This window comes from Cricetulus griseus, chromosome 6 (assembly GCF_003668045.3).
Source record: "Cricetulus griseus strain 17A/GY chromosome 6, alternate assembly CriGri-PICRH-1.0, whole genome shotgun sequence".
Taxonomy (NCBI): domain Eukaryota; kingdom Metazoa; phylum Chordata; class Mammalia; order Rodentia; family Cricetidae; genus Cricetulus; species Cricetulus griseus.
Window position 1 is genome coordinate 105,463,074 of NC_048599.1, and position 27,683 is coordinate 105,490,756.

Here is a 27,683-nt window from a genome sequence, read left to right on the forward strand (position 1 = left end):
TGATTTTTTTTCATTTCAAGTTTATTAAAACTTTAGCAGTACAAATTATCCAGGTAGCAGATTATCAAAAGATCAACTCAATGAAGTCCACATTTAAAAAAAAAGGAGGGGGGGAGACAAACATAAAACAACCCCAAAACAATGAGAACAACAAAAAAGAGATTCAACAGTAAGTCTCGAAAACTTAAAATTTGAGACAGGAAGGAAATAAGTGTACACAACTCACTCATCCACTTTTGTCTTCATCTGTTCCGGGGCTTGACTCATGATCGCATTTTTTATTTTTGTCATGTACATGGTCATTTTCTTGACCCTTTGATTTTTGGTTTTCTTTTTCCACTGGGGATCTGGTCTTCTCGTCCTCCTGACTTTTCAACTCATTGTCCTGACTGCTCTGTTTTGGTTTCAACACTACTGGACTTTGATCTCTATCAGCCTTTTTTTCCCTGTTATTACTTGAGCTATTATGATCACGATTTTTAGAGTACATTCTTTTTTCTCCCTCAGAATTTTCTTTTCTGTGTGAACTCTTACTTTCTTGGCTTCTATATTTCTCTTTGTTTCGACTTTGACTTTCTTCTCTTTCTGAGCTCCGGGAATCTCTCCTTCTTCTCCTCCTGTCTTTACTTCTTGATCGTCCTGGAGTTCTTCGATCCCGGCTCCGTGACCTTCCTCTTCTCCTATACTCCTGTTCTCTGTACCTGTGGTACTCCTTGCTTCTGCTGCGATCTCTGTCATGGCTTCTAGAGCGCACTCTTCTGCTCCTGTCCCTGCTTCTGCTTCGCTCCCTTGTTCTACTGTTGTAACTGTGTTTACTTTTAGTTAGATCACGTTCTCTACTCCTAGACTGTGCACGTCTATCCTTTTCTTTACTTTTGCTATGATCATGCTCATCACTTTTTGATTCTACCTGTTTAGAATTCTCTTTGCTTCTACTCCTTTCCTGATCTTTCCCTTTAGAATCCACCTGTTTTTCTTTTTCTTTAATAGTCTCATGATCCCTGTCTTTACTTCTTGACCTCATCCTCTTGTCTTCGTGTTTGTTATGCTTTGATTCTCTTTCCTTACTTTTGGATCTCTCTTTGCTCTTACTCCTACTTTTGGATTTGCCCCTTTTCTTCACTTTGTTTTTATTATATTTATCATCCTTTTCTGAATTTCTTCTGATGTCTCTCTCTTTGCTTTCAGATTTATGGTCTTTAACTTTCTTTTCCTTTTCTATTTTTCTGTTTGGACTCTCAGACATGTGTCTGTGATCGGTTATTTTTTTCTCTTTTACTCTAACTGGGCTCCTTTGATTTTCTTTTATTTCATTTAACTCACTCCTAAAAAGTAAAGGAAGAAAAGATATTTGGAAATATTAGGAAAAGAACAACATAATTATAAACTACAATGCTACTGTGTTTTCTGTAAGGTATACAGAAATACAATGGTTCCTAATAAAATAATTGTGTACAACAGTAAAAAGAAATCACTAATTTGAAATAACAGGTAAATCTTACTTATCCCCTTTGATCCATCTTTCACCACTTGACACCCTCATTCTTTGAGCTCTCTGCATTTCTTGTCTCCAATGTGGAGGGGTCTCACTTCGTCTAAAACGATCCCTTGATCTGGATCTGGAAGGAGTTCGATAACGCTTAAGAAAATAAAAGGGGGAAAAAAGACCATATAAAAATTTAAAAGCGATACCACAGCTAAGATACATACTTTTTAAAAAAAGAATTATTAATTTATTATGTATACAGTGTTCTGCCTGCATGTTTGTTTGCATGACAGAAGAGGGCACCAGACTTATTATAGATGGCTATGAGTCACCATGTGGTTGCTGGGAATTGAACACAAGACCTCTGGAGGAGCAATCACTGCTCTTAATCTCTGAGCCATCCCTTCAGCCCACTTATTTATTTTGAGGTGGAAATAAAATGAATAAGGCTTCTCTTTCTTAAACTGTTAAAAATCAGGAATGAGGGCTGGATGTGCACTCCTTTAAATCCAGAGGCAGAAGCAGGTAGATTTCTGTGAGTTCAAGGCCTGCATGGTCTACAAAGCAAGTTCCAAGACAAGCCAGGACTGTTTCACAGAGAAAACCCTGTCAACAAAGAAAAAGAAAAAGAAAAGAAAAGCAAAAAAAAAAAAAAAAAACAAAAAAAACTCCCAACAAACCCAAAATTAGGAATAAGGTAAGAATGTGTGCTAAACATACATCAGATTCTAGAATCTAATCCTCAGCATGATCAAATGTCTCAGCTTTCAGGTAGAAAACAGGCAGAGAACCAGGAAATAGTCTTACCATAAATTCCAAGTAAGAAACATTAGCCACAGCAACTCTGGCTTTTCACATCTTTCTAGGAACAGTTCTACTCAACTGGTGCTAGAATACTTGGTATATTCGCTACTACAAATTCCTAAATTCTTATTTGAATGTTACACATACACCACCCTCCAAGGAAATATTATAAACACACAGAAGTCCCTTTATTCAACCAACATTTACTCAGCTCTTCAAATAGCTAACATTACCAAAGTGGAGCCAAGATATAGCAGATTTTGATCTCTGGGAACTTAGCATTACAAAGATAGAGGAACAAATTAATGGATATATAATCACATATATTAAACTACAATAGAATGACTATAGAAGGAGAAATGGTGCTCAAACAATTGAAGAGATCTGACAATGCTCAAAGTGCTGGAGATCAAACCTAAGGCCTTCTGTGCAATAGGCAAATACTCTCACTGGAGCTATGTCACAGCCAGATGTGTACTTTCTGACTACCCTGACCACCGTTAAATATACCATATGCCTTTTCCACTTCTGCCTCTTCACGTGAGATCATGTGGTAGAATCACTCAGAAACCATAAAACATGCTTTCTGATGCAACTACTTTCATAGCTACTTATACTTGTGATGAGTGTTTCTTAGTTTTAATTTCTAAAAGAACTATTAGTGATAAATATAACTCACATGAACAAAAGCACTTTAGGGTCTGCAATCATTTAAGGTTTAAGTTTAAACCAGTACCGACAGATAAAACAGAAACAAAACCTACCAAATACAAGTTTGAAAGCCATTTATATTTGAGACAGCATTATTATGAGTAAAGCTTTATAGAAGGAAATGCATGTCAGAGGAGTAGTGAGAGAACGAAATAGCAGGAGTTGACATAAAAAGTTGTAAAAAAAAAAAAGAAAGGAAAGAGAATGAAAATGATTTTTGACTTAGAGTGAAACAGACAAACAGGTAGTGCCACTAGTTACTGCAAGCAACAGCCTAAAAAGACAGGCGATCTGAAGAGTACATTCTTATGCTGAGCTTTTTCCTGATGGTAAGTTTGGGGTGCTTGTTAGCCAAATAAACCTTTGTGCCAAGAAGAGACAAAATTGTGAATTCAGCCATCCAGGAGACTAAAGGGCCTGTCTAAGGAGTATCCATTTAAAAATGAACTAGAGCCTTGACATTAATTTAAAAAGGTCATGGACAGGATGCAAAATAGTATTCTAATATAGATTGGCTTGAGAGATAGGAAAGACAAAATTAAAGCAATATGGAGAGAAAATTAGAAGATGAGAGTAAGTAATGACTAAAAAGACTCAATAGATCTTGTAAACTGAAACCAACCAGACAGGAGTGCTGTTTTCAAGAGTATAGAAAGCAGAAAAAACTGGGTAAAAAGCAAAGACCAAAGATATAAAGTATAGACAAGTTTCTAAAAGAAGTTTTGAAAGAAGTCATTCAAATTCTGATGGGAAAATCTAGGAGGAGGAGGAGGAGGAGGAGGAGGAGGAGGAGGAGGAGGAGGAGGAAGAGAAGGAGGGAGGAAAGACAAAGAAATGCAACAATCAATTTTTATTTAGTTTTTGGTAAGAATAGAGATATGATGGGCAGGAAAGTCAAAAGACTTCAATACCCTTTATGTTCTGATTTTATTTATGTGTTTTTTGAGACAGGGAGCCCTGCTGTAGCCCATGTTGGCCTGGAACTCACTACATAGACCAGGCTAGCCTCAAACTCACAGCAGTCTTCCTACCTGAGTCACCTAAGGTATAAGCCACCACATCCATCTCAATTCCACCTTACAGCATGTAAATTTATAGTCTACTTTTAATTTAGAAGTACCAAGATGTAAAAGTTATAAGAAAGGGATATATAATTCAAAACATGAATGTCTCCTATAGTTTTAGCAACCTGAATAGTAAAATATATTCTTAAAACATTAAATTATTGTTTTTCCTTGTAGTACTGGTTTACCCAGGGCTGTAAACATGTTTTGCAAGCACTCTAGCACTGAATACTCCAAACTCCTTTAAAAAGATAAATGCAGTATTATGAACATTTCTGACAAAGAATCACCTACCCTTGGTCCTCTTCCTTTAATTTTCCTGCCAGACCTAGTAACTAAGAACCGTCGTTGGTATGAAGCAGGCTGAGAATTAGGTGGATTACTAGAAGCAAGCAAAGGCAAAGTTTAAACACATTACTTTTATAAAGAGGCATCTTGAAAATATAGCTTTACTGAATTAGATGAATACATTTAATGTATAATTGAAAATGCTATCAGTTCCCAGTAAGCATTACTGTGTACGGTATACTACCCTGAATGTGAATAATTGTGGAAAGAAATACTTACTAGTAAGGTGAAACTAATTTGATAGTGCTAAGGAAACCAATATATACTAGCTCAGAGGGGCTCCAAAAGAGAGAGAAAGAAATTAAGACTATCTTTCCAAAATGCTTCATAATTGCCTACAAGCAGTTGTGCATTAGTAAGATATCTTTGGAGAAATTAAGCAATGTAAATTAGAGACAAGTTGGTCTGAACTGGCCAAATACCATTCATATTATTATAATATACATCAAGTGCCAAACTGGTTTTAAACTATATACAAAATTAGCTCACTAATATACATGTAAGAGATATTTGAAAGGTTAAACTTTAGTAGTCCAAATAGTTTTTCTTTGTTTCCTTAAAAACATTCTCTTCCAAACTGGTAGAAAAATAAACTCAATAAAAATTCCAATTTCAAAACTTTTATTTTTGTATATTATGAAAAGCATGGGGCATATTTTTGTTGTACCATGCTTAGAATTTTGTAATTTTAAAACTGTATTCATGATTAAGATTTCGATTTCTTTTTAATTTTCATATTTAATTATTAAAATGACTCATAAAAAAAGCCAATAGAATTAGTGATAATAAAATTGACTTATGTGAAAAATACTCAAAATACTTGTAGGAGTCAATTCTCTCCTTAAACTGTAAGGGTACAGGGGAAAATACACACATTTGCAATCACTCTTTCTGTTTTTCCTTTCCTTATCAATAGCTTCAGAAGGATCTTTACTTATTAGGAATTTATTTTCTGGTAAAGGAAGGATCTTGAACTCATGCATATATATGTACATTCTTATGTACATATGTGTACATGCCCATGTGCACACACATATAAAATCAAAAATAGCACAAAAGAAAACTTGTATGGTAATATAAAACAATACTATGAAATATATATACATTCACATACCACTCTCTTTCTCGTTCTCTCTCTCTGTTTTTCCTTTCTTTGTCATCAGCTTTAGGAGGACTTTTTCTCATCAGGAATCTATTTTCAGGTATAGGAGGGATCTCTTCTGGACGGACAGTAGACTGGGGCTGTGCATCAAGATTTTCTGCTTCACTTTCACTAGATGGACTTAACAGGTAAAATCAAAGTAAGTTACATTTGGCTATTATGAACCTAACTAAAATTACTAGTTGTTAGCATCCTTTTGTTTTTAAATTACATTTTCAGTTAGTGCGTGTACAAGTATGCATGTCATGGTATACATGTGGAGGTCAAAGAGTAACCTGCAGGAAATCAGTTTTCCCCTTTCACTCGGAGTCCAGGATAAATTCAGGTTAATAGGCTTGGTGGCAAGTGCCTTTATATGCTGAGCCATCTTATCAGAACAGCATTTCTTTAATATCAAAATACATATATCAACCTGTCCCTTTTAAAGATATGATCATGTGGCAAAAAACAAACAAACAAACAAACAAACTAAAACTTCCTTCATTCCTGACAAACCAACCAATCAACTCAACCAAACAAAAACTCATTTGTTATCAAACTCCAAAGGACTTTTCTAAAAGACAGATCTAAACCATGAGATCTTGTAGGTAATATATCCTAATAAATTTAAAATACAGGATAGGGGCTGGAGAGGTGTTGCAGTGGTGAAAAGCACTGCACAGTTTCAATAGGAAGCACCCACATGGCAGCTCACAAGCATTTGAAACTCCAGTTCCAGGTGATCTGATGCCCTCTCCTGACCTCTGTGGGCACAGCATGCAAACACCTATGCATATACAAACAACAAAATTTTGTGCAAAATAATACAGGTTGGAGAAATTAGTCACTTTTGAGGTAATAGATATAATTTTTAATATAAACACTTCAAACAATGAAGAAAATGAAGTAGCAACTGACTCATCTGCTCTCAATTCACAAACTGCTCACCAGAGCAAGAGATATAAAAGAACCTATATATGTACTGCTATGAAGTAAGGAACCTAACTGCTGGTTTACTGTAAATCAAAACTATCTCACAAATCTCTTCAAAATAAAAAAATATAAACCCAGAATGATGTTGTGCACCTGCAACAATTGCTACTTGGGAGGATGTTCTCTAATAGTTTTCTCTGAGATTAAAACATTCCACCCTGCAGGAAGCTCCTTAAGCAGGAAAGTAATCAACTCAAAATAGCTTCACAAGTCTCTGAAACTGACAAGATTGAATAGGCTCTCCCCTGCATGAGTAAGCAGAGCTTTGCTGCAAAGTATACTCTCAGAAAAGATAAGCTACAAAAGATTCTCAGACCACACCAGCCTTCCGAACAAGCAGAAAATGGCCGAGCTGGAAGAGGTTTAGATCAACTAAGACACCTGGAAAAGATACTCTCCAACCTGTTGAGCTGCCTTTAGTCTGTGCAGTGTGCTCCAGGTCCCCAGCTTTGTAACCTGTCACCTATGCTGGGCTGGGCTTTGGTAATGTGGCTATCTCTGAGTAATTTCTGCTCCTGTAAGTGACCCCAGTAACACTCACTGATTCACCAACTTGGATTCTGGTGGTAGGTATCCAGACTGGTCGGTCTATCATGGGTTTCCTAACTGGGGAGAGTAGACGTGTATGTTGCATCTTCCCAGGAAAATTTCTGTCACACAACAGTGAAGGAGGGAGGACTATGAGTTTGAGGCAAGCCTGGAAACTGGGAATGCCTCAATAAATCTAAAAATAAAAGCCTTGTAACATAAAACCAAAAGCTTCATTTCACTGGGAGAACATAAAATTAACTGAGAGCTTTTGTGGCATGATCTCATGACACTTTTATAAACCCTATTTTAGCACTCTGACATAACTGATTCAAAATCTTAATAGACAACACTAGGGTTGTAAAGACCTCTTCTTGCTTTTCTTTCGCTTCTTCTTTTCCTTCTTATGTTTTCGGGAGTTTTTCCTATGTTTCTTTTTTCTTTTTCTGGATTTTTCTTCAGAAGCGCTTTCAGAATCAGAAGAATCAGAGGAGGACTGAGAATCACTTGAGCTATCAGAATCACTGGATGATGATGAAGACGATGACTTATGCCTTTTCTTTTCTTCTTTCTTAACTTTAAAAACAAAAAAGACTCCACTCAGTAATTTTCAGGCAAACTGACTAAGTAAAAGCATTTTCTGTCTATTCTTATTAAGGCCAGTAATAGGTATTCTGTTCATCCAGTCATCTTAATTCAGTCAGGACTCAGGGTTAGAACCCAGAATTCCAGATTCATGAGCCAAAAATTCTACTAAGCCTAAGTACTTCTGAAAATACACAAGTTCCAAAAACTAAACCAAGATAACTTTAAGAAACATTTGAACAGAAAAATTTTAAGCACAGAATAACATCTAAGATTCCCCAGCTTCTAATATTATAGTTTTCCACTTCTTCAGAAAAACACCACTGTATCAACACAGAAAGGAACATTTCAGTGGCACTGGGCTTAAATGTCCAAGACTAAACATTCCTCAAATGATTAGAAAGGCAACTTTAACTGAAACACAATCTCATAAATGGAAATAATTCATCAATAACAACCATGTTTAAAAGCCTCTACAAAAAAAGTCTACAGTGGGATCTGGTGCCCTCTTCTGGAATAAAGGAGTACATGCAGATAGAGCACTCATACATAATAAAATCTTTTTTAAAAAAAAGTCTCAAGTTGAAATTTTACTTTGAGTTAGGGAATCAACTTTTTTTTCTTTCTCAGACAGGGTCTCACTATGTAGCTCCGGTTGTCTTGGAACTCACTAGACCAGGCTGGCCTCAAATTCACAGAAGTCCTCCCACCTCTACCTCTGTACTGGGATTAAAGGTATATGCCATTACACCTGGCTAGGTTAATCAATTTTCTGAAAATTATTTTATTTGTTATTATTATCATGGAGTATGATATTATTATCTGATGTGTATCAAGAGGACAGTTTTGTAGAGCTCCACTTTTAGGTAGATTCAGGGAATGATCCTAGTCATCAGGCTTATATGGCAAGCACCTTTACCCATTAAGCCATCTTGTCAGCTCAGAAAATATTTTTTTTATGGTTTTTCGAGACAGGGTTTCTCTGTGGCTTTTGGAGGCTATCCTGGAACTAGCTCTTGTAGACCAGGCTGGCCTCGAACTCACAGAGATCCTCTGCCTCTGCCTCCCAAGTGCTGGGACTAAAGGTGTGCGCCACCAACGCCCGGCCTAGAAATAATTTTTTAAAGTTTCTTAAAACTTAGATGCTTTAAAGAACATGAATATAAGTAAAGTTTTTAGTTAACTTAAGTTTTCACACATACTGCATATGAATTTTTCAATAGGTAGAACTTGACCCATTTAAAGCTGTGCTAACTCAAACTAGGATGTGTTGTGGAATATTTAACTATGTAAAGATGTGCTACATTTGTTTCTGCTATATTTATTTAACAATGTAAGAATGTGTTACATTTGTTTTTGCTGCATTTATGAAAAGATGTGTTTGTTGTTTCACCTTGCCTGCCTAAGGCACCTGAAAAAGCTAAACGGTCAATAGCTAGGTAGGAGAGGAACAGGCAGGTCTGGCAGGCAGAGAGAATAGGAGGAAAAATCTAGGCTTGTTCTAGAACAAGAGGAGAGAGTGAAGGAGAGAGGGAGAGAGGAAGAGGGAATAGAAGAGGGGGAAGGGGGAGCTGGTGTTAGCCAAACACCTGACAGACAGCAGAGACCGAGTAAGATATACAGAATGAAAGATAAAAAACCCTGAAGTAAAATGTAGATAAAGAGAAAGTGGTTAATGTAAAAGAGCTAGCCAGAAACAACCTAACCTAGGCCAAGGATTCAAAGTCAATAAGAAGTCTCTATGTCATGACTTGAAATATGGTTGGTGGCCCAAAAGAAAAAGCCTGGTACAAGGATAGATTTGCAAATGCTTACTCAGTCAAAAAAAAAAAAATGGGTCAACACACATATACATAAAGGAGAATTTCAATAAATTAGTAAACAGTAAATAAATACACTTAAATCCATGAGTTCACAGTGGTATTGATACATTAAAATATAAATAAATCATTCTGGCCAGGTGGTGGTGGCGAATGCCTGTAAATCCAGCACTTGGGAGGCAGAGGCAGGTGAATCTCTGAGTTCAGGGCCAGCCTGGTCTACAAAATTCCAGGACAGCCAAGGCTACACAGAGAAACTTTTGTCTTGAACCCCTCCCCCCAAATCATTATGCCTTTCCTATATTTTCTTTAAAAAAACGATCTGTGTGTGTGTGTGTGTGTGTGTGTGTGTGTGTGTGTGTGTGTGTGTGTGTGTGTGTGTATGTATGTATGTATGTATGTATGTGTACAGTGTTTTGCCTGCGCATATGTCTGCACACCAGAAGAGGGCACCAGATCTCATTATAGATGGCTGTGAGCTGTCATATGGTTGCTGGGAATTGAACTCTGGACCTCTGGAAGAACAGCCAGTGGTGCTCTTATCCTCCGAGCCACCTCTCCAGTGCCCCCCGCCCCACCCCATATGATTTCTATCAATAAACAAAGGGATGCTGCTCTTAATCAGAAGAATTCCAGCAGTAAGTGACAAAGGAACTACTGTTACAGTATCTTTTGGCAACTTCTAATGAGGTACTGAATGAACACCAATTGCAGAACAGAGAGAAATCAGCTCTGTGTGACACCTAGTCTCATAAAAAAAAAAAAAAAAGGGGGGGGAGGGAGGGGAACTGGGGGAAAAACAACAAAGCTGAATCTAACCAGGTTTCCAGAGCGAACTAACTTATTTGAAACAGAAGCACAAAACTATGTAAAGTACAATTATGAGAAATGCTACATGACAAACAACCTAGCTGTATGGCATACTCCTGGCCTCAAAATGATCCTACACCTCAACTTCCCAGTAGCTGAGATGACAGTTATGCCAGGCACAAACAAAAAACAGCCTTTAAGCCCAATCAATGTTCAAACCTTATTTGAGTCCAGATTCAAACAACAACAAAATTGTGAATATTGATAAAACAGAGATCTGAACATTGCCCAGTTTTTTACAAATAGGAGTATTTGTATAAGATTATGGCACAAGCTATTTTTTTCCCTAGCATCTTTTAATTAATTAATTAATTAATTAATTAATTAATTTATTTATTTATTTTGGTTTTTCGAGACAGGGTTTCTCTGTGGCTTTGGAGGCTGTCCTGGAACTAGCTCTTGTGGACCAGGCTGGTCTCGAACTCACAGAGATCCACCTCCCAAGTGCTGGGACTAAAGGCGTGCACCACCAATGCCCGGCTAGGTGTTTTGTTTTTTGTAGTAGTGGAATTTGTTCAATTTTCAGACATTAACTATTAAAAAAAAAACTGTTTTAGGAGGAGCACCTTGTTGGAATTATAAAGCTCTGAGATTTTAAAAGTTCTCCCTTTTTAAATTTATCAATGTCATTTTGAATAAAATTTAACTGATATGCCCCTTTCATACCAATCTTTTGGGGTGCAGAGGCTAGAGGAAATTGAGAAACATCAATTAAAGAACAGAAGGGTAAAAAGACAAAAACCAAAGATGTTACAATATCAATATTGTTCCAGTAGCTAGTAGTTAAGCTTCAAAACCTGTGTTAACTGAAAGTATTATTAAGGCGTGTTATGAATACAACTAAGATGTAATCCTTAAAGTCCAGCAATACATTTAAATGAACAATATACAGATATGTGCTAAACACAATGCCAGGAATGAAGATGAGGTATTACAGAATATGTTGAAAAGTTCTAGAAGAAACTTAGACATGAACTCTATCCTCACAGAGTTTACACCCTATTTCAGACAATAAGGTCAACAGCAAACAGGTATGATACGGCTATAGACAGCTTCTTATTATAAAGTATGTATGGATTTGTAAGCTAAATTAGTTAATAAGAAGAAAAGTAGCCAGGTGGTGGTGGCGGTGGTGGCATATGCCTTTAATCCCTGCACTTGGAAGGCAGAGGCAGGGGGGTCTCTCTGAGTTCAAAACCAGCCCGTTCTACTGAGTGAGTTTCAGGACAGTCTCCAAAGCTACAGAGAAACCTGTTTCAAACAAAAAATTAAAGTAAAGCATAAAGACTTGGAAGAGATACATCAGTTTTGCTATAACACAACATACATGTTCCTATAAAGTACTATATTAGAAAAAAACTAAGAACAAAATGGCTTTGGTGTGGTGGTACTTATATGTAATTCTAGAACTTGGAAAGCAGAGGCAGAATAAGAATAGGAAGACAACAATTTGAGGCCAGCCTGACTGCAGAGTGAATCCTTGTCTTGTTTTTGTTGTTGTTGTTTTTGGAGACAAGGTTTCTCTGTGTAGCTTTGGAGCCTATCCTGGCACTCGCTCTGGAAACCAGGCTGGCCTCGAACTTACAGAGATCCACCTGCCTCTGCAGGTTAAAGGCATGCGCCACCAATGCCCAGCTGAATCCTTGTCTTAAAACAAAAACAAGGACAGGCGGTGGTGGCACACGCCTTTAACCCCAGCACGCCTTTAACCCCTGCACTCGGGAGGCAGAGGCAGGTGGATCTCTGTGAGTTCGAAACCAGCAAACCCAAACAAAAAACAAAAAACCCAAAAAACCAAAACATGGCCTGTGGGAAAATATAAGGAGCACTCAAAACCTTCATGGGTGACATACTAAAAAAGGTAGAAAATGAAAGTGGATGATGATTTAGTTTTACTTAGACTAAACTACTAAGAAGTAAAAAAATAAGTAATGACACTGATAAATACTAGGAGTTTGCTCATGAAATTATCAGTAGTAGTATAGCTTATGATATATACTTTTTGGATATGCCTATAAAGGTATTCATCCAAGTAAGGTTCACTTAGTGTGCAGACAAGATTATGTGTAAGCAAAATTTTCTAATACATCAAGTGCAATAGAACAAACGCAGCAGTTGTGACCTATATTAGAATTTAAAACAGTGGCTAAGCATGGCAAGTTGATGCATACTTTTAATCCCAGCATTTTGTGTGTGTACCTCTTGTGAATTACAGGCTAGCCAGGGCTACACAGGGACATCTAACCCTATACCACCCCAAAAAGAGGTTGAAGAAAGTAGTGGAGAATAATTATCTGCAAAATACATACAAAATGCTAAATATTGTGTGAAATTCTTGACAAGTATAATTTACAAGTATATTGTGGTTATGGTATACTATATACATGGCTTCTGAGGAACCACACCTGAAGTTGTGCTCTGACAGACACATATATGCAGCAGCATACACACACAAATTAGAAAAAGTAACAGCATAAAATAACATCCAAAACCACAAAACCTTCATGCTTTAGATACATTTTCCTAAAAATTTTATGCCAAAGATTTAGAATCTTTCTGCTTATTGAATTCCCTAAAATATGTACCTGTTCTTACCTTTAGATTTTGGAATTAGCTCTCCACAACTGAGTATCCGCACCTCAGCAAACGGTTTGCTAGCAGCATCTGTTTTCTGGTTTTCAATCTCTCTCACAACTTCTTGACCAGAGATTACTTGCCCAAAAACAACATGATGCCTAGAGTGTCAAGTAAAGACGTCTAAATAAAAGCTTCTTACTTTAACAGCAACAAAGTAAATTATGTTGTAAATATTAAAATAAACTGTACCCATCTAAATGAGGAGTTGGTTTTGTTGTTCTTTCGGAAGTCATCATATAGAAGAATAAAAACAAAGAGACATAGTTAGCATCTCTAAAGAGAAAAAGAATACATTGGAAACAAGAAATCTTGTGTTACGTTTACATAACAGAATCTTATTATAAGTGCAAAGAATTTGCTATACAATGAAAAAAAAGGCTTGCTCTGAATATAAAAGCAATAACTACTTATTGTTGACCAGCATGTAGTTGACATTTGGTGTTATTTCTATTCGCTTGTATTTCTCACATGCAACTAAGTTTTTATTAAATGTTCCTGGTTGTAGGATGTTCTAATGTATTGACATTACCAAAATTTACCAAATCATCCTACTACAGGTTTAACAACAGTGCTTTTCACACTAACTTTTTTTTTTTTTTTTTTCTCTCCTCAAGGCAGGGTTTCTTTGTGTAGCCCTGGCTGTCCTGGAACTAGCTCTGTAGATCAGGCTGGCCTCATACTCACAGAGATCTGCCTGCCTCTGCTTTCCAAGTGCTGGGATTAAAGGTGTATGCCACCAACGCCTGGCTCACAATAAAACAGTTAAGGTGAAGTGTATTAGAGGAATTGAAGTGGAACAGTCATAGTCTGATGGCCCTGAAATATATTTGTTGCACCTGAATACAAACAGCCCACTTTAGTTTCATATATTTAAAAATTAACTGCCAATATTTATCTGTGTGTACTTTTGTATGAAAATCCAAGTCAGAGGCCTCTCTAGAATATCTACAAATTATAGCATATGGAATAAGTGACCAGCGCTCAGTGTTCCTGTTTTCTTCAACACAGGAATTAATAGCTTAGATTCCCATGTTCAAACAGGTGTACTTAGATTACTGGTCTTTACCAGACTTTTGAGTTTGTTATCTGTGATATAAAGTAAAATTCTGTGTTGAATAAAAGTTTTTGTTAAAATGAGTCACTCCAAATAAGAGCAGAACAGTACACATTCCGAGGGAAGCTAAGCTGGAGGAACTGGAACCCCAAAGTTCAAGGAGCCTGGGCATGAGATTCTTCCAAATCAAACTCACCTGAACCTAAATTAAGCACTTTTTGTTCAATGAAATTTTTCCAAGTACCACCCCTACCTCCTTTTTATTCCCAAAGTCAAACTTAAAATGATATAGTTAAAAGCCTGGTACCTGGTTCTGTACCAAAGATATGGTGGTACATAGAATCTCTCACAGCTAAATAAAGTCCTTGGTGTACAAGCATGAATTTGATCCCTAGCACCAACATAAAAAGTTGGGTACAGGCTGGGCGTTGGTGGCACATTCCTTTAATCCCAGCACTCGGGAGGCAGAGGCAGGCGGATCTCTGTGAGTTCGAGGCCAGCCTGGTCTCCAGAGCGAGTGCCAGGATAGGCTCCAAAGTTACACAGAGAAACCCTGTCTTGAAAAAACAAAATAGGAAAAAAAAAAAAAAAAGTTGGGTACAGTTAGGTAGTGGTGGCACATTTCCTTAATTCTATCTAGCACTTGGGAGGCAGCGGCAGGTGTATCTCTGTGAGTTTGAGGCCAGCCTGGTCTACAGAGTGAGTTCTAGGACAGTCAGGGCTACACAGAGAAACCCTGTCTCGAAAAACCAAAAACAAACAAATAAAACCTGGGTACAGTGGTGCACGCTGCCTAAGAAGATGGATACCGGAGTTTGTCCTCTGATAGTGGAAATGCTTTTAAGCCACCTCTCCTAGTTTCTCGGCAAGCTCTATCATCTGAGATCTTTAGTAACTCATTCTACTATCCCCCTCAGTAATTCTTTGTTTCACCTCTCTTATAATCTTACAAACTCTTACAGTCTTTTTCGTATAAGAGCAATGGGGAAGGTTAGAAGGGATATTTTAAACCTTAAATACTTACATGAAGAACTGGGAGCCATTTGTATCCTTCCCCCTGTTGGCCATTGATAAGAGAAATTCTTTGTTGTGTTTAACAGCAAAACTTTCATCTAAAGAGAAGAAAAACTTTCAGTTATGTTAGAAGCATAAGCTCCAAAATACTTATTTTAGAAGGTGGAGAGATGGCTCAGTGGTTAAGAGGTTTGCTGTGCAAACAAGAAGACCCAACTTCAGATCCCAGGACCCAACCCATGAAAAAAACAGGTTGACCATTGCACACCTGTAACCACAGTGCTGTGGGAGGTAGTAATAGGAGAACTGCTGGGGCTTGCTAACTGATAGTTTAGCTTGAGGTTCAGTGATAGACCCTGTCTCAAAGAGTAAGGCATAATGAGAGAGCACCTGATGTCTTCCTCTAGTCTGTATACATGTGCAAATGCTCATATTTGCCTACACATGTGCACATACATCACAGTCACAAAAATTCATTTTCCATTCCTGTTCACAACGGAAATGTTCCTGTTTGTTTATTTGAGACAGGGTCTTGTTATTTAAGCCAACTTGGCCTCCAAATCCTTCCTCAGCTCCCCCAGTGCTGGTATTACAGATCAGTGCTACCATGCCTGGCTGGAAGTGTTCTTTACTGTCAAACACAACACAAACAACAAGTAGGTTATGAAGGAAGAAAGACCAATCATGAACCTATTTTTCCATCTTTTTATATTTAATACTAATTTTTCCTCCCTGGCAAAAGGGACTGAACTCAGTGCCCCACGCACGGTGATCAAGCACATAATCACTGAGTTTAAAGTACTTAAAATTTCCATGCCTCATTTGCTTACCATACACAAAGCTCAGAATTTGATCCCAGCACTTTACTAAAAATAAATAGCAATACACTAAGAGTCCAGATATAATTCCTTCATATTTTATCCATTTTATTGGTGAGCACGGAGAGATAGGTATCATCATTAGACTCATTAACTTAACCTTCACCATAGCATTATTTACTTCCATGGAAAGAACTTATTTTCCAATCTTTGATTAGAGTATGAGAAAAAAGTGAAATTTGAGGTAATATTCTCCTGAATACCAAAAGTAAAATATAAAAAAACCCATTAAGTTATTTCTATGTATCTGCTTATAGTTGTAGGAAAACGCAAGTTGCAGACCTACTGTTTGTTACTTATGCTGAATGAAAAACACTAAAAACAATTTTGATGTAAAAATTTTACCTTCAAAGAATCCTCCATAAATAGATTCTCCTCCTCTTCCATTCCCTAGAGATAAAAAATATCTCTCTTAGATCTCAGGATAGTAAACTCAGTCAAATACTTCTCATCAAGTAGGTACTCAAATGATTCTGAATCAGTAACACTCAAAGGAACACAGCAAATTATAAGACATCAATATAATGTCAATGACAAGATCCAAAATTACCTTTCTCCTATGATACCCATAGTAAGAACACGACAAATTGCCAGGTAGTGGTAGCACACACCTTTAATCCCAGCACTCAGGAGCAGAGGCAAATGTATCTCTGAGTCTGAGGCCAGACTGTAGACTAAGGACAGCCAGCCCTAAAGAAACCCTGTCTCAATGAGGAAAAAAAAAAAAGTGAGGGGCGGGGGTGGGCTGGAGAGATAGATGGCTCTTCCAGAGGACCTGGATTCAATCCCAAGCACCCACATGGCCTGTAATCCCAGTTCCAGGGCATCGGACACCCTCACAGACATGCAGGCAAAACAATGCACATAAAATAAAAATAACAAAATTTAAAAAAAGAGTAGCATGTTCTTTAAAAAAGTATTTTTTTGACAAGCCTATAAGATCCATGGGAAAAGGCCAGTGAGAAAGTTCAGTGGGTAAAGGTGCCTGCTATCCAACCTGACAACTAGAGTTCAATCTGTGGGACCCACATGGTAGAAGGAGAAACTCTACCCTGAAAACTGTTTTCTAACCTCCACATACCATGGCACAACACCACCAAAAATAAATGTTAAAAAAAACAAAAACAAAAAACAAAACAAAAAAAAACTATGAGGAAAAGATCTGTCAGATGAGTATACAAATCTCTTAATAAGAATTAATAATCCTTATTCAAAGTATCCTTAAAAATAATATAATGTTTGTATTTTAACAAAAAGAAATATAAAATTGAAAAAAAATTGGAGAAAGTACTTCTAGCTGTGCAAAAATCAAATCCTATGATGACAGATTTAGAGACTATAATGTTTTGTTTTATGTCCAGAAGCAAACTTGTAAAATTAATTCATGCAAAGATGCAACTGGTCCTCAGGTACATCTAAGCGGCATCTAACTAGCATGGACAAGGCCTTGGGCTGATTCCCTAGCACTGGGAATAAAAGGTGAAATTCTCATCTCTATTTTCATCTTTCTTATATTTCTGTAAGAATTCCTATGTACTTCACCAAAGACTTCAATGGAATAAGAAGAAAACCAGATTAAAACTTCCTTTATGGGGCTGAAAAAATGGCTTGGCAGTTTAGAGCACATACTCTTCTCACAGAATTCCTGAGTTTGGTTCCTGGCTCCCATGCCAGGCAGCTCACAACAATCTAATAACTTCTGCTCTAGGGGATGATCTGACACCTTTGGCCACTTCAGGCACTTGTACTCAGGTGAGCATGCCACATGTACAAACATAGTTAAAAACTAAAAAAGAAGACATTAAAAAATCCTTTATGGGCTACAAGACGGTTTAGTAGGAAAAGGGCATTTACACTTCTAAGCATGACAACCTGAGTTCAACCCTTAGAACCCACAGAGTAGAGAGGACAGACTCTTCTATAGTTGTCTTCTGATTTCTACTTCCTTGTTTAACACAAACAACAAAAAACATGCAAAAAATTTATGTTAACAAAACTCTAAGTATGTCTTTTCTTCCGTGGGACTCAAAGTCTCACCTTCACTGAAGTCACCACCCTGAACCATGAAATCCTTGACAACTCTGTGAAAAAGACAGCTCTTGTAATGTAATGGCTTCTGTGTTGATTTCCCTGTCCCCTTTTCACCTGGAGAAAGAAACATTCATAGGTCAATGAGAAGAAAAGCCTGAGTATTAAGAAAGACCGTATTTCTCTGGAGAACACAGAAATGAATTTCAGATAAAACCTTATTACAGCTAATATTTATTTTTTAATTATTTAATTTGGACTTTTGAACCCAAGTCTTAGTATGTAACTCATGCTGGCATTACACTCACAATCCTCATCTCAGCTTCCCAAGGGCTGGGTTTACAGGAGTACAAATCACACCTTGCATGTGGCCCAGACTGGTCTTGAACTCATGCTCTCTTGACTCAGCCTGGGTTTTGACATTATATGTATTCCCCCCACACTCAGGGCTCACAGCTAATATTTCTAGGAATTATTAGGGCAACTGAAAATGCAAACAAACCTGTACAAAGACAACGAAAGTTCTCACACGTTTTGGGACATACATCGGAAAATAATTCAAAGACAACTCTTCCAGCTGAAAAAGAAGGTAAGTAGTTTAAATTTTTGATTACAATTTTAAAAACTAGTCTAAAATGTTAATTAAAAACATTAATATTCTTACCAGGTTGATTATTAATGGCAATGTCAAAAAAACACCGAGGACGCTGGACCTTTATTCCCATGGTTCCAACACTTCAGTCTGTGAGTATAGACAATACAGTTTTAGGCAAATGGACCAAAATGGCAAAGATTTTCCCATTAATATCTAAAAGCCAATTCTACTGATATAAGCTACAAATGTTATTTGAATTTATTTTACATTGGTTTCCACCAGGTAACTCACAATGATTTTTAGAGATTAGACTGTACTTTGGGGAAAATGAAAAGACTTTAAAAGATTAAGGCATAGTAGTTACTGGGCAGGAGCCATGCTAATCTTCTCAATTATTCCAATTTTAGTAAATGTACTCCTGAAGAGAGCACAGTCTTCTTTTAATAAATTTCTATTTTACCAAGCAAAACCAGATTGCCACCCCATATAGAAAACTGTACTAAGTATGTATGACTAGTAAACAGAACATGAACATTACCTTTAAATTGGTGGAAACAAAAAACCCAAAAATCCACCAAGGACAACTGGGCCAATCCTTTTGCTCCTAGGAAATAAAAAAATGAGAGCTCTGATTTAAATGTGAGATTTTGGAGAAAAATACTCAAATTTCCTAGCAAAACCAAAATAAATCATATATAAAGAAAAGGAAGAGGTTTTTGTTTCTGAGGCAAAGTCTCACTATGTAGCTCTGGCTAACTGGTACTATGTAGCCCAGGCTGGATTCAGATTTGTGGCACTCTTCCTGCCGCAGCCTCCTGAGTGTTGGGATGACAGGTGTGCACCACTACACCTGACCTGAAAGGATAGTATTTTAATGATGCTAATATATGGTAGATAGAATTCTGATCAAAAGCATATTAAATTTTACATATGAGGCAACTTCTGATCATGAGTAACAAACAACCTATGACAGGCACATACTAATGTGTGAGATACTAGACAACTTTATGTACATAGCAAGGACTTTTTACTTGACATTCTTTCTGTAAACAATTTAAGGACTTAAAATGTCCAGTATAATACATGGTAGGGAATGAACAGGTGGAACAAAGCCAGCAAAACTGAATAACAGCCAAACTAACAGACTATAAAAACAACCATTTTATCTGCTCAGAAGAGACTAAGATACATACGCTTTTATTTAAATTATCACAAATGAATTCCTAAAGTGCCTTAGCAAACAGCCTATGACATGTTACGGTAATGAAGTAATACCCTGAAAAGTCTACATTCTTTACTATGAAAAGATTCTTGCTTTTGTCAATTTTTTTTGGTTCTGGGTACATTCAGCCCAGGGCTTCAAACATGGTACTTGTATTCTACCAATGAGTTATACACCTGCATACCTTGGTGAAATTTTTAATTGAGACAATAATAGGTTCACATTCAGTTACAGAAAATAACTGAAGGATGGGCATGGTGGCACACCCCTGTAGCCCAAACACAGGAGGGGACTAAAGTCAGGATAACATAGTGATATTCTGTAAGAAAACAAAACAAAACAAAACAAAAAACAAACAAACAAACAAAAAACTACTATCCTTAAATTCCAGCTCAGGAGGCAAAGGCACATGGATCTCTGTGAGTTCGAGGCTAGCCTAGTCTACATACAGTTTTACAAGACATCCAAAGCAACATTAAGAGAGACCCTGTCTCAAAATAAAACAAACAAAAAAGTCTAATGAACAATGTCGATATGAAAGATGGCTTATACACTACGTCTCTAAAGTTACTAAATGGAGTCAGGAGATGATACAGTGGTTAAAAGCACTTAGCTGCTCTTCAAGAAAACCAAAGTTTGAATCCCAGCACCCATATGGTGGCTCACAATCAACTGATAACTCCAGTTCCGGGGGGATCTAATGCCCTTTGTGACTTCTACAGATACTACACACACAGTGAACACACATATATGGAGGCAAAAGACCCACACATATAAAATAATAATGTTTAAAATAAAAAAATCACTAAGATATTATAACTAATCATCACTAAACTTAATAGTTGCTAGTCATAAATATGATGTTTCCTCTATATTTATGACTCTCAATATTACTTACTAATACCTAAAGTCTGAAGCAGTAAGACAAACATCTAATCATTTCTCATTTTTCAAGAAAAAGGAGATTACTAAGATTACCAAGACATACAAAATTTAAAGAAAAAATGAGCTCATAAAAATTTCAAGAAAATGGTCATTTACTCCTGTGTTCCAAGCAGATCAAAGGGTCTTCTGTCTAAAACTAGTTATAGCAAGACCCATTTCAGGAGGGAAAAACCAGCCACCAATAGACTCAGAATATAATCAAATCTTTCGTGATTAATTACCTATGAATACATATTTGCCACAAATTTGCTTAGCCTGAATGAGTTATAGCCAATATCATAAACCCAATTTGAATTTTCTGAAAAATAATTACTAAACCAAGCAGTGTCCCACTTTTATACAGCATTTTTATACAGTGCTCCCATTAGATCAAACGCATGCTCTAGTTTGACCTTGTTTCCAGTATTGCTTATAAACTATAACATTTATCATCTACTTGATGTTATAAGCTCACTTCACTATCTGACTTCCTCAGACATTTGAATGATACTGAAAATAAATTAATGATAATGAAAATAAATGATTTCTTTTCATATTAGAGACTTTTTTTTTGAGGCAGGGTCTCCCATTGTAGCTCAGGCTGAACTTCCAACTTTCATTCAATCCTCCTGCTTCTGCCTCCTGAGTACTGTGATTACAAGAGTGCACCATGATGCTTGGCATAGAAATACTTTTAAAATAAGAAATAAAGTTTATAAGCTTTCTCTCTCTCTCTTTCTTTCTCTCTCTCTCTCTCTCTCTCTCTCTCTCTCTCTCTCTCTCTCTCTCTCTCTCAAAACCTAGTTATACAAATACATGTTACCATTTGTATTACATTTTACTTTCCATGCAAATGATTAAAATCTTATTTAAAATGTTTATTAATTATTTTGTATGTCAACAAATAATATTTATAAACATAAAATGCTAAGTTTCTTCAAATATATTTCAGAAACATCAGTGAGTGGTCACAAGTTCATTTTGCAGTTTTATATATAAAACGATTTCCATATTCTTTAAGATGTAAGTATATAGGCAACTCATTATTAAACATAGTATTTGTAATTAGGTAATAAATAATGTGGTGACTTTATCACATTCATAGTGTTATCTAAAATCCCAGAGTCAGCATTACACTGAGTCTCAACTCTTTATTATTATTATTATTATTATTATTATTTTTTTTTTTTTTTTTTTTTTTTTTTTTTTTTTTTTTGGTTTTTTGAGACAGGGTTTCTCTGTGGCTTTGGAGGCCGTCCTGGAACTAGCTCTTGTAGACCAGGCTGGTCTCGAACTCACAGAGATCCACCTGCCTCTGCCTCCCAAGTGCTGGGATTAAAGGCGTGTGCCAACGCCTGGATGAGTCTCAACTCTTAACCTGAGGCAGGAGGATTCTAAGTTCATAATTAAGATGCCAATCAAGTCTTTCTTTGTGCCTTCTCATTCTTCTGGTTACATGTCCCTTAAGATTCAGTTCAGAAGCTGGGTGGTAGTGGTGGTGGTGGCAGCGGTGCATGCCTTTAGTCCCAGCACTCGGGAGGCAGAGGCAAGTGGATCTCTGTGAATTCAAGGTTGGCCTGATCTACAGAGTGAGTGGCAGGATAGGCTCCAAAGCTACACAGAGAAACCCTGTCTCAAAAACAAAAAAAAACAAAAAAAAAAAGGAAGAAAGAAAGAAAGAAAGAAAGAAAAGAAAGAAAGAAAGAAAGAAAGTTCAGCCACAGTACTTTGGAAACTCTCTACAGGTTGAATGGTCCTTCCTCAGTGAAAATTATAAACTCCTCTATAAATTCCACCAACTCAAAATCTTTCTAGCTTTTTGGGCTTGCCTGCCTGCCTGCCTTTCTTAGACAAGGTTTCTCTGTATAGCTTTAGACTCTCTCCTGGCACTCGCTCTGTAGACCAGACTAGCTTCAAACTCAGAGATCTGCCTACCTCTGCCTCTGGAGTGCTGGGATTAAAGGTGTGTGCCACCTTTAATCTGCCCAGCTGGGCTGTTTGTATTTCTTAAAAAAAAAATGAGACAAGGTCTCCCATAGTTGTCAAAGATGGTCTGGCACACTCTATGGCCCAGGCAGGCCATGTACTTAGAATCCCTCTACTTCAGTTTTTCAAGTACTTAAAATTATAGGCCTGTGTCACAAGTACCTGGTAAACCTTTGTCTTCTACACAAAGCAAAGTGCCTGGGCCAGGGACTTCATCATCAAATAGAAGGAATGTTAATAAATGCAAATATGCCGCAAAGTAGTTAGTGTTCTGTTGTTAGGTTTTATTTTTATTTTTGTTCTCATTTTTTAAAGATAGTTTTATGTAACCTTGGCTGGCATCTAATTTACTATGTAGCTTAATAATGACATTAAATTGTTGATCCTCTTGCCTCCATCTCTTAAGGGTTGGGGTGACAAGTGTGTACCAAAATACCCAGATAGAGTTTGTATTTTCTACTATAATCTGTGCTGTTCTCTCTTTATATATATGCTTCTCACATGAGGCATTGCTATTACTGACTCTCCCAGAGTCCACCAATAATAACCCTATCAGTCTATACCAATAATGAAATCCAGCCCACTCCATACATCTGCCTATTGGGGTGTTTTCCTTTAAAGTGCTTTGTTGTTTTCCTATTTCTTTCCTTTTTTACTTCTTTGGCTTGAAACCTACCTAGATAGCAAGAAAGGTAATGTGTTCTTATCAGCGAGGCTTATTTTTTAAAATGTATTATTTCTTCTTGTTTTGAGATAATAGTCTCTTTATGCAGCTCTGGCTGTCCTGGAACTTGGGCTGGCCTAGAACTCAGAGATCCACATGCCTCTGCATCTGCTAGATTTGTTGACAGTTAACAATTTTTTTTATAGGACTCAGGTAAGTTTAATTAAAGCTATTCCAGATTTTTTTTTTCCCGAGACAGGGTTTCTCTGTGTAGCTTTGGAGCCTATCCTGGCACTCGCTCTGGAGACCAGGCTGGCCTCCAACTCACAGAGATCTGCCTGCCTCTGCCTCCCAAGTGCTGGGATAAAAGGCGTGTGCCACCAATTCCTGGCCAGATTTTTAAGATTACTTTTTTATATATGCACTTTGCTTTTTTTGAATCATAGTACTTCATAAACAAAAAAATACACTTTCATTTTCAAAGACAGTACAATTTTGGAAATGCAAACACTCCATATTACCAATAAAAGGCAAAACATGTTCTGTAAGCCCTTAATTGCATAAAACACTGTATTTACAACCAGTACACTTAAAACTACTATTTCCTTTCTTTGACATTCTAAAAGAAAAATATGTTAAATATGGTAGGATACATGAAAATGAAATGTCATTCATTTCATTCATGGAAATATTCTTGATATAAATGTAAGGATCTGGAAATTTTTCATGTTTTTAACATTAAACTTTCACTAAAAAAATGAGCAATGTTTTAACTGTAGCATCTTTAGAAAAGACTTTATCTTGTTTATTTATAGTGTATAAATTGTAGTATTTGTGAAAAATATATACAGGGACTGGTGAGTTGGCTTAGCGGATAAGGGCAATTGTTACTCCTGCAAAGGACCAGATTTAACAGCCAGCATCCACATGGTGGTTCACAACGATCCATAACTCCAGGGGATCTGACATACTCTTCTGGGACACTAGGTACACATGTGGCACACATATATACATGCAGGCAAAACACTCAATACACACCTAACAGCTGATAACAATACTCTTAACAGCTGATTAGTGCCACAATGGTAAGCAGTTTTCAGAAACATCAACATCTAGTAATACGAGTACCATTATTTGTTTTCCACTTTACTTTGACATTTTTATTGGATTTATTTAGTGGGAGAGGGTACATGCCATGTACATGTGTGTAGATCAGAGGACAACTTAAAGGAGTTGGTTTTCTCCTTCTACTAAGTAGGTTCCAGGGATAGAATTCAGGTCCTCAAACTTGGTGGTAAGCAGTTTTTACCTACTGAACCATTTTAACCTTCTATATTACTTCTAAGATTACTTCCAAGGAAGACTGACTAAGCTTTGAAAGGGAACCTTTGTTACAGTTTTGGTATTTTTTAAAAATTTAAAATTTTTTTTGCGAATTCCATACATAAGTACTATATTTAGATGGTTTCTACCTCTCCATGTCCTCCCAAAATTCCCCTCAAACCATGACTTCTGTATTATTGTTACACTCACAACCTTCTGAATGCATTTAGTGTCGCTCATATGTGCATGTGTTTTAGGACTATTTGGGATTAGATAACCTATAGGGGCTCATCTCTGAAGAAAACTTACTCTCCCTCTCTTGGCAGTCATCAATTACCAGTAACTCTTCATCTAGGGTTAGGGTCTTCTGAAATTTCTCCATCCATACTGGCATGTCAACTGGTGCTGTCATTATGCAGGTCTTGTTTGGACAACCATACTGGAGATTTTTTTTTTGGCGCATTCATCTTCCCTGTTAGGTCTAGAAGACACTATCTTGAAGTTTAGACATTAATTATCCTCCAAGGGGCATATGTTAAAGGTTTGGTTGCCAGACTTTAGGATTACTGGAAGATGGCAGATCTTTTAGGAGATGGGGACTAATGGAATGAAGTTGGGTCACTGAAGTTGAGTCCTTGAAGGTAGTATCGGACAGCCCCTCCACCCTCTGTTTCATGGACTCCAAAAGGAAGATATCTTGCTCTATTTCATGCTCCCCACGACGTAATGCCTTGTTACAGGCTCAAAAGCAATAGGCCAACCATGGACTTGAGACCTCCGCAACTGGATAAAACTATATCCCTTTAAAAAAAAAAATTTACCTGCAAGGGAAGCACTGTTAACATTCATACTAACTTCTTTAGCTCACTCTTCAAAGTATTCACATGGATCAAATAAGAAAGGGAAACTAACTGACTCAAAACATTTCCATACATTTCTGAATGTATGCACTGCTGAGAAATTAAGTAAAACAAGCCAACATTTTTGTCAGGAAAGACACCCATGTTCTTCCAAATAGTACCTTTTTCTTTAATGTTTTTTTGATAAACACAAATCATTGCCTGTAGAAACACAACACTTAATAGGCACTCTGAAAATTGAGGGGTTAGTTTGTGGTCCAGTGAAAGAGCACTTGCCTCAGTTGTGAGGTCTTGGATCCCTACACACAAACACAAGTGGAGAACAAGGGCTTAGATGGCTCAGTTGTAGAGTACTTGCCTTAACAATGCTACCAATCCAAAACAAAGCACAAAATTTTCCCTAGCAGTAAAACACAAAGTTCCAATTATAGCAGTTTTCTCTAAATATTTAAGTACTGCCTGAAAATCTCAAGGTTCAAATTTTGGCTTATAGAAAGAAAAACGAAAGTTTTTGTGGAAGACACACATTCACCCAACCCACCTAGGGAGCAAGCACAACAATCCAACAAATTCAATGAAGCTTTAAAGAAACTGTTAAGCAATTAAATAGGGAGGAATGCAAACTCTTACAGGAATAATTACACTCCACATACTAAAATTAAAGAGTGGGGGTCCCTCAGTCCTTAAGAAAATGTTTTTGTCTGAGATAAAGAGTCTCATCAAGTTGTTCAGGCTGGCCTTGAATGATGGCCTTTCATCTTAAGTGTGGAATTATGGGCGTTGTGACACTAGATTAGAAGTTACACTTTCAGGTTTGTAAAAAAAAAAAAAAAAAAAATTAAAGAAGCAGCAGTCATTCTAACTATCTGTGCAATTTCTGAATTTTATGACCGTCTTTTAAAACTTATACAACGTTTACTCCAACTGCTACAAAAGAGAGCAATTACTAGTCATCTTTCTTTATACAATGGGGTGACACAGGCACAAACATGTATTTTTATCCTTTCTGGTTTTAGCTTCTGAAAGTTACTATGAAACCTCGAAATTTTCAAAACATTCTATCATTCCCTAAATGTACTGATGTCCAACAACAAACAACAAGACTCTCGTAGTATATGGGATGCATCTGTGCTAAGAAAACGAGCAAGTTGAGTGCTCGAGGTGGTGCTTTTATAAGGTTTCCCAGAACGATTAGACATGGTTGTCCGGCTAACGTTGACTTTGTTCGACATCAGAGCAAATAAGGGCCAAAGCAGTACGTTTCTCCTAAAGGCGAACCGGGTTCAGAAACCATCTTCTAAACAGGATTCTCATTCCCAGAGGCCCGGCCGCTTCCTGCTGCCCAGGAACGTGGGAAAACTTCTAGAAAGCTAAGGTTAAGATTCCCGCACTTGAGTCTTAGGAAAAGCCTTAACATCAAGGGCCTGTGTCACTTAGGCATGCACGACTGCAGCTGTCCTACCAGAGGAAAAGGTCGGAGGAGAGCAGCTCGTTGTCGATTTTATTCCCGGTGCTTCTGGCTCTGTGCCCGGACCCTCGCTAACCCTAACCTGACAGGCACTCGCGCTGCGCCTCCCCCTTCCCCGACCAAACGTCCCACCTACCGCGCAGCAGCGCTCGGTCTCACGGTTTGAAAGCATCCGAAACGAACCTAGCTCCCGGGAGCCAAGGCCGCCGTCGCTGCCGCCATATTACAGCCTGTGCGGCAAAATGCGTCAGGGAGGAGGTGTGCGCCGAGCGGGGAGGGCGGGGGCTGGAGAGGAAGAGCGGCTTCCTGCGCCCCGGGGCTCGACTGCAAGCCGACCCAGGCAACACAGCGCCGCAGGCCGCCTCGCGGCCCTCGGGGCCACCCCTCCGCGCCGGAGCAGCCCAGAGACCTCGACGGAAAGACGGTTACCTCGGCCCCGCCGCCCGCCGCGGCTCCGCCCCTCGCCCTGGGCCCTTCCCGCTCTCGTACTCGGGCCCGCAGCAAATGACGCCACGCCGACAGATGCCTTCACGCCTCTCACCTGCACCGCCACGGACTCCTCTTCTCCGGGCCCAGTCCTGTAAAGCGCTTCAAATCTACCGCCGTCAGGAAAGGCGCTAAAGCCCACTAACCGCCTCCCTCCCCCACAGCCCAGTCCAGGCGTGGAGGGAAAGCGTCGC

At 37.8% G+C, this 27,683-nt stretch overlaps 1 protein-coding gene and 1 pseudogene across 4 annotated transcripts; both read right to left on the reverse strand.

The window, feature by feature from the left end:
- Positions 1-27,683, reverse strand: Ppig (peptidylprolyl isomerase G). 4 transcript variants are annotated; one of them, XM_027420235.2, is made up of 15 exons: positions 27,545-27,682; positions 24,985-25,156; positions 19,095-19,160; positions 18,626-18,703; positions 18,464-18,538; positions 17,971-18,078; positions 16,279-16,323; positions 15,066-15,153; positions 13,177-13,206; positions 12,946-13,085; positions 7,444-7,651; positions 5,528-5,695; positions 4,360-4,447; positions 1,503-1,639; positions 1-1,325 (listed from the first exon to the last, which is right to left on the reverse strand). In XM_027420235.2, exons 4-15 carry the CDS (start codon positions 18,684-18,686, stop codon positions 227-229), a joined length of 2,247 nt encoding a protein of 748 aa, XP_027276036.1. In that variant the 5' UTR covers positions 18,687-18,703; positions 19,095-19,160; positions 24,985-25,156; positions 27,545-27,682; the 3' UTR covers positions 1-226. The 4 variants fall into 4 exon arrangements, with proteins under 4 accessions (XP_027276036.1, XP_027276037.1, XP_027276034.1 ...); XM_027420236.2 differs by lacking the exon at positions 27,545-27,682 and adding an exon at positions 27,140-27,278; XM_027420233.2 differs by lacking the exon at positions 24,985-25,156 and having other exon boundaries at positions 27,545-27,683.
- Positions 18,888-18,987, reverse strand: LOC113836292 (annotated as a pseudogene).

Coding starts and splice junctions, on each gene's coding strand:
- Ppig (XM_027420233.2), bottom strand. CDS start 18,686: ATGGGAATAAAGGTCCAGCGTCCTCGGTGTTTTTTTGACATTGCCATT. Junction 16,324..17,970: donor GGGTGGTGACTTCAGTGAAG/GTGAGACTTTGA, acceptor TTTTATCTCTAG/GGAATGGAAGAGGAGGAGAA. Junction 1,640..4,359: donor TTAAAGGAAGAGGACCAAGG/GTAGGTGATTCT, acceptor TATTTTCTTAAG/CGTTATCGAACTCCTTCCAG.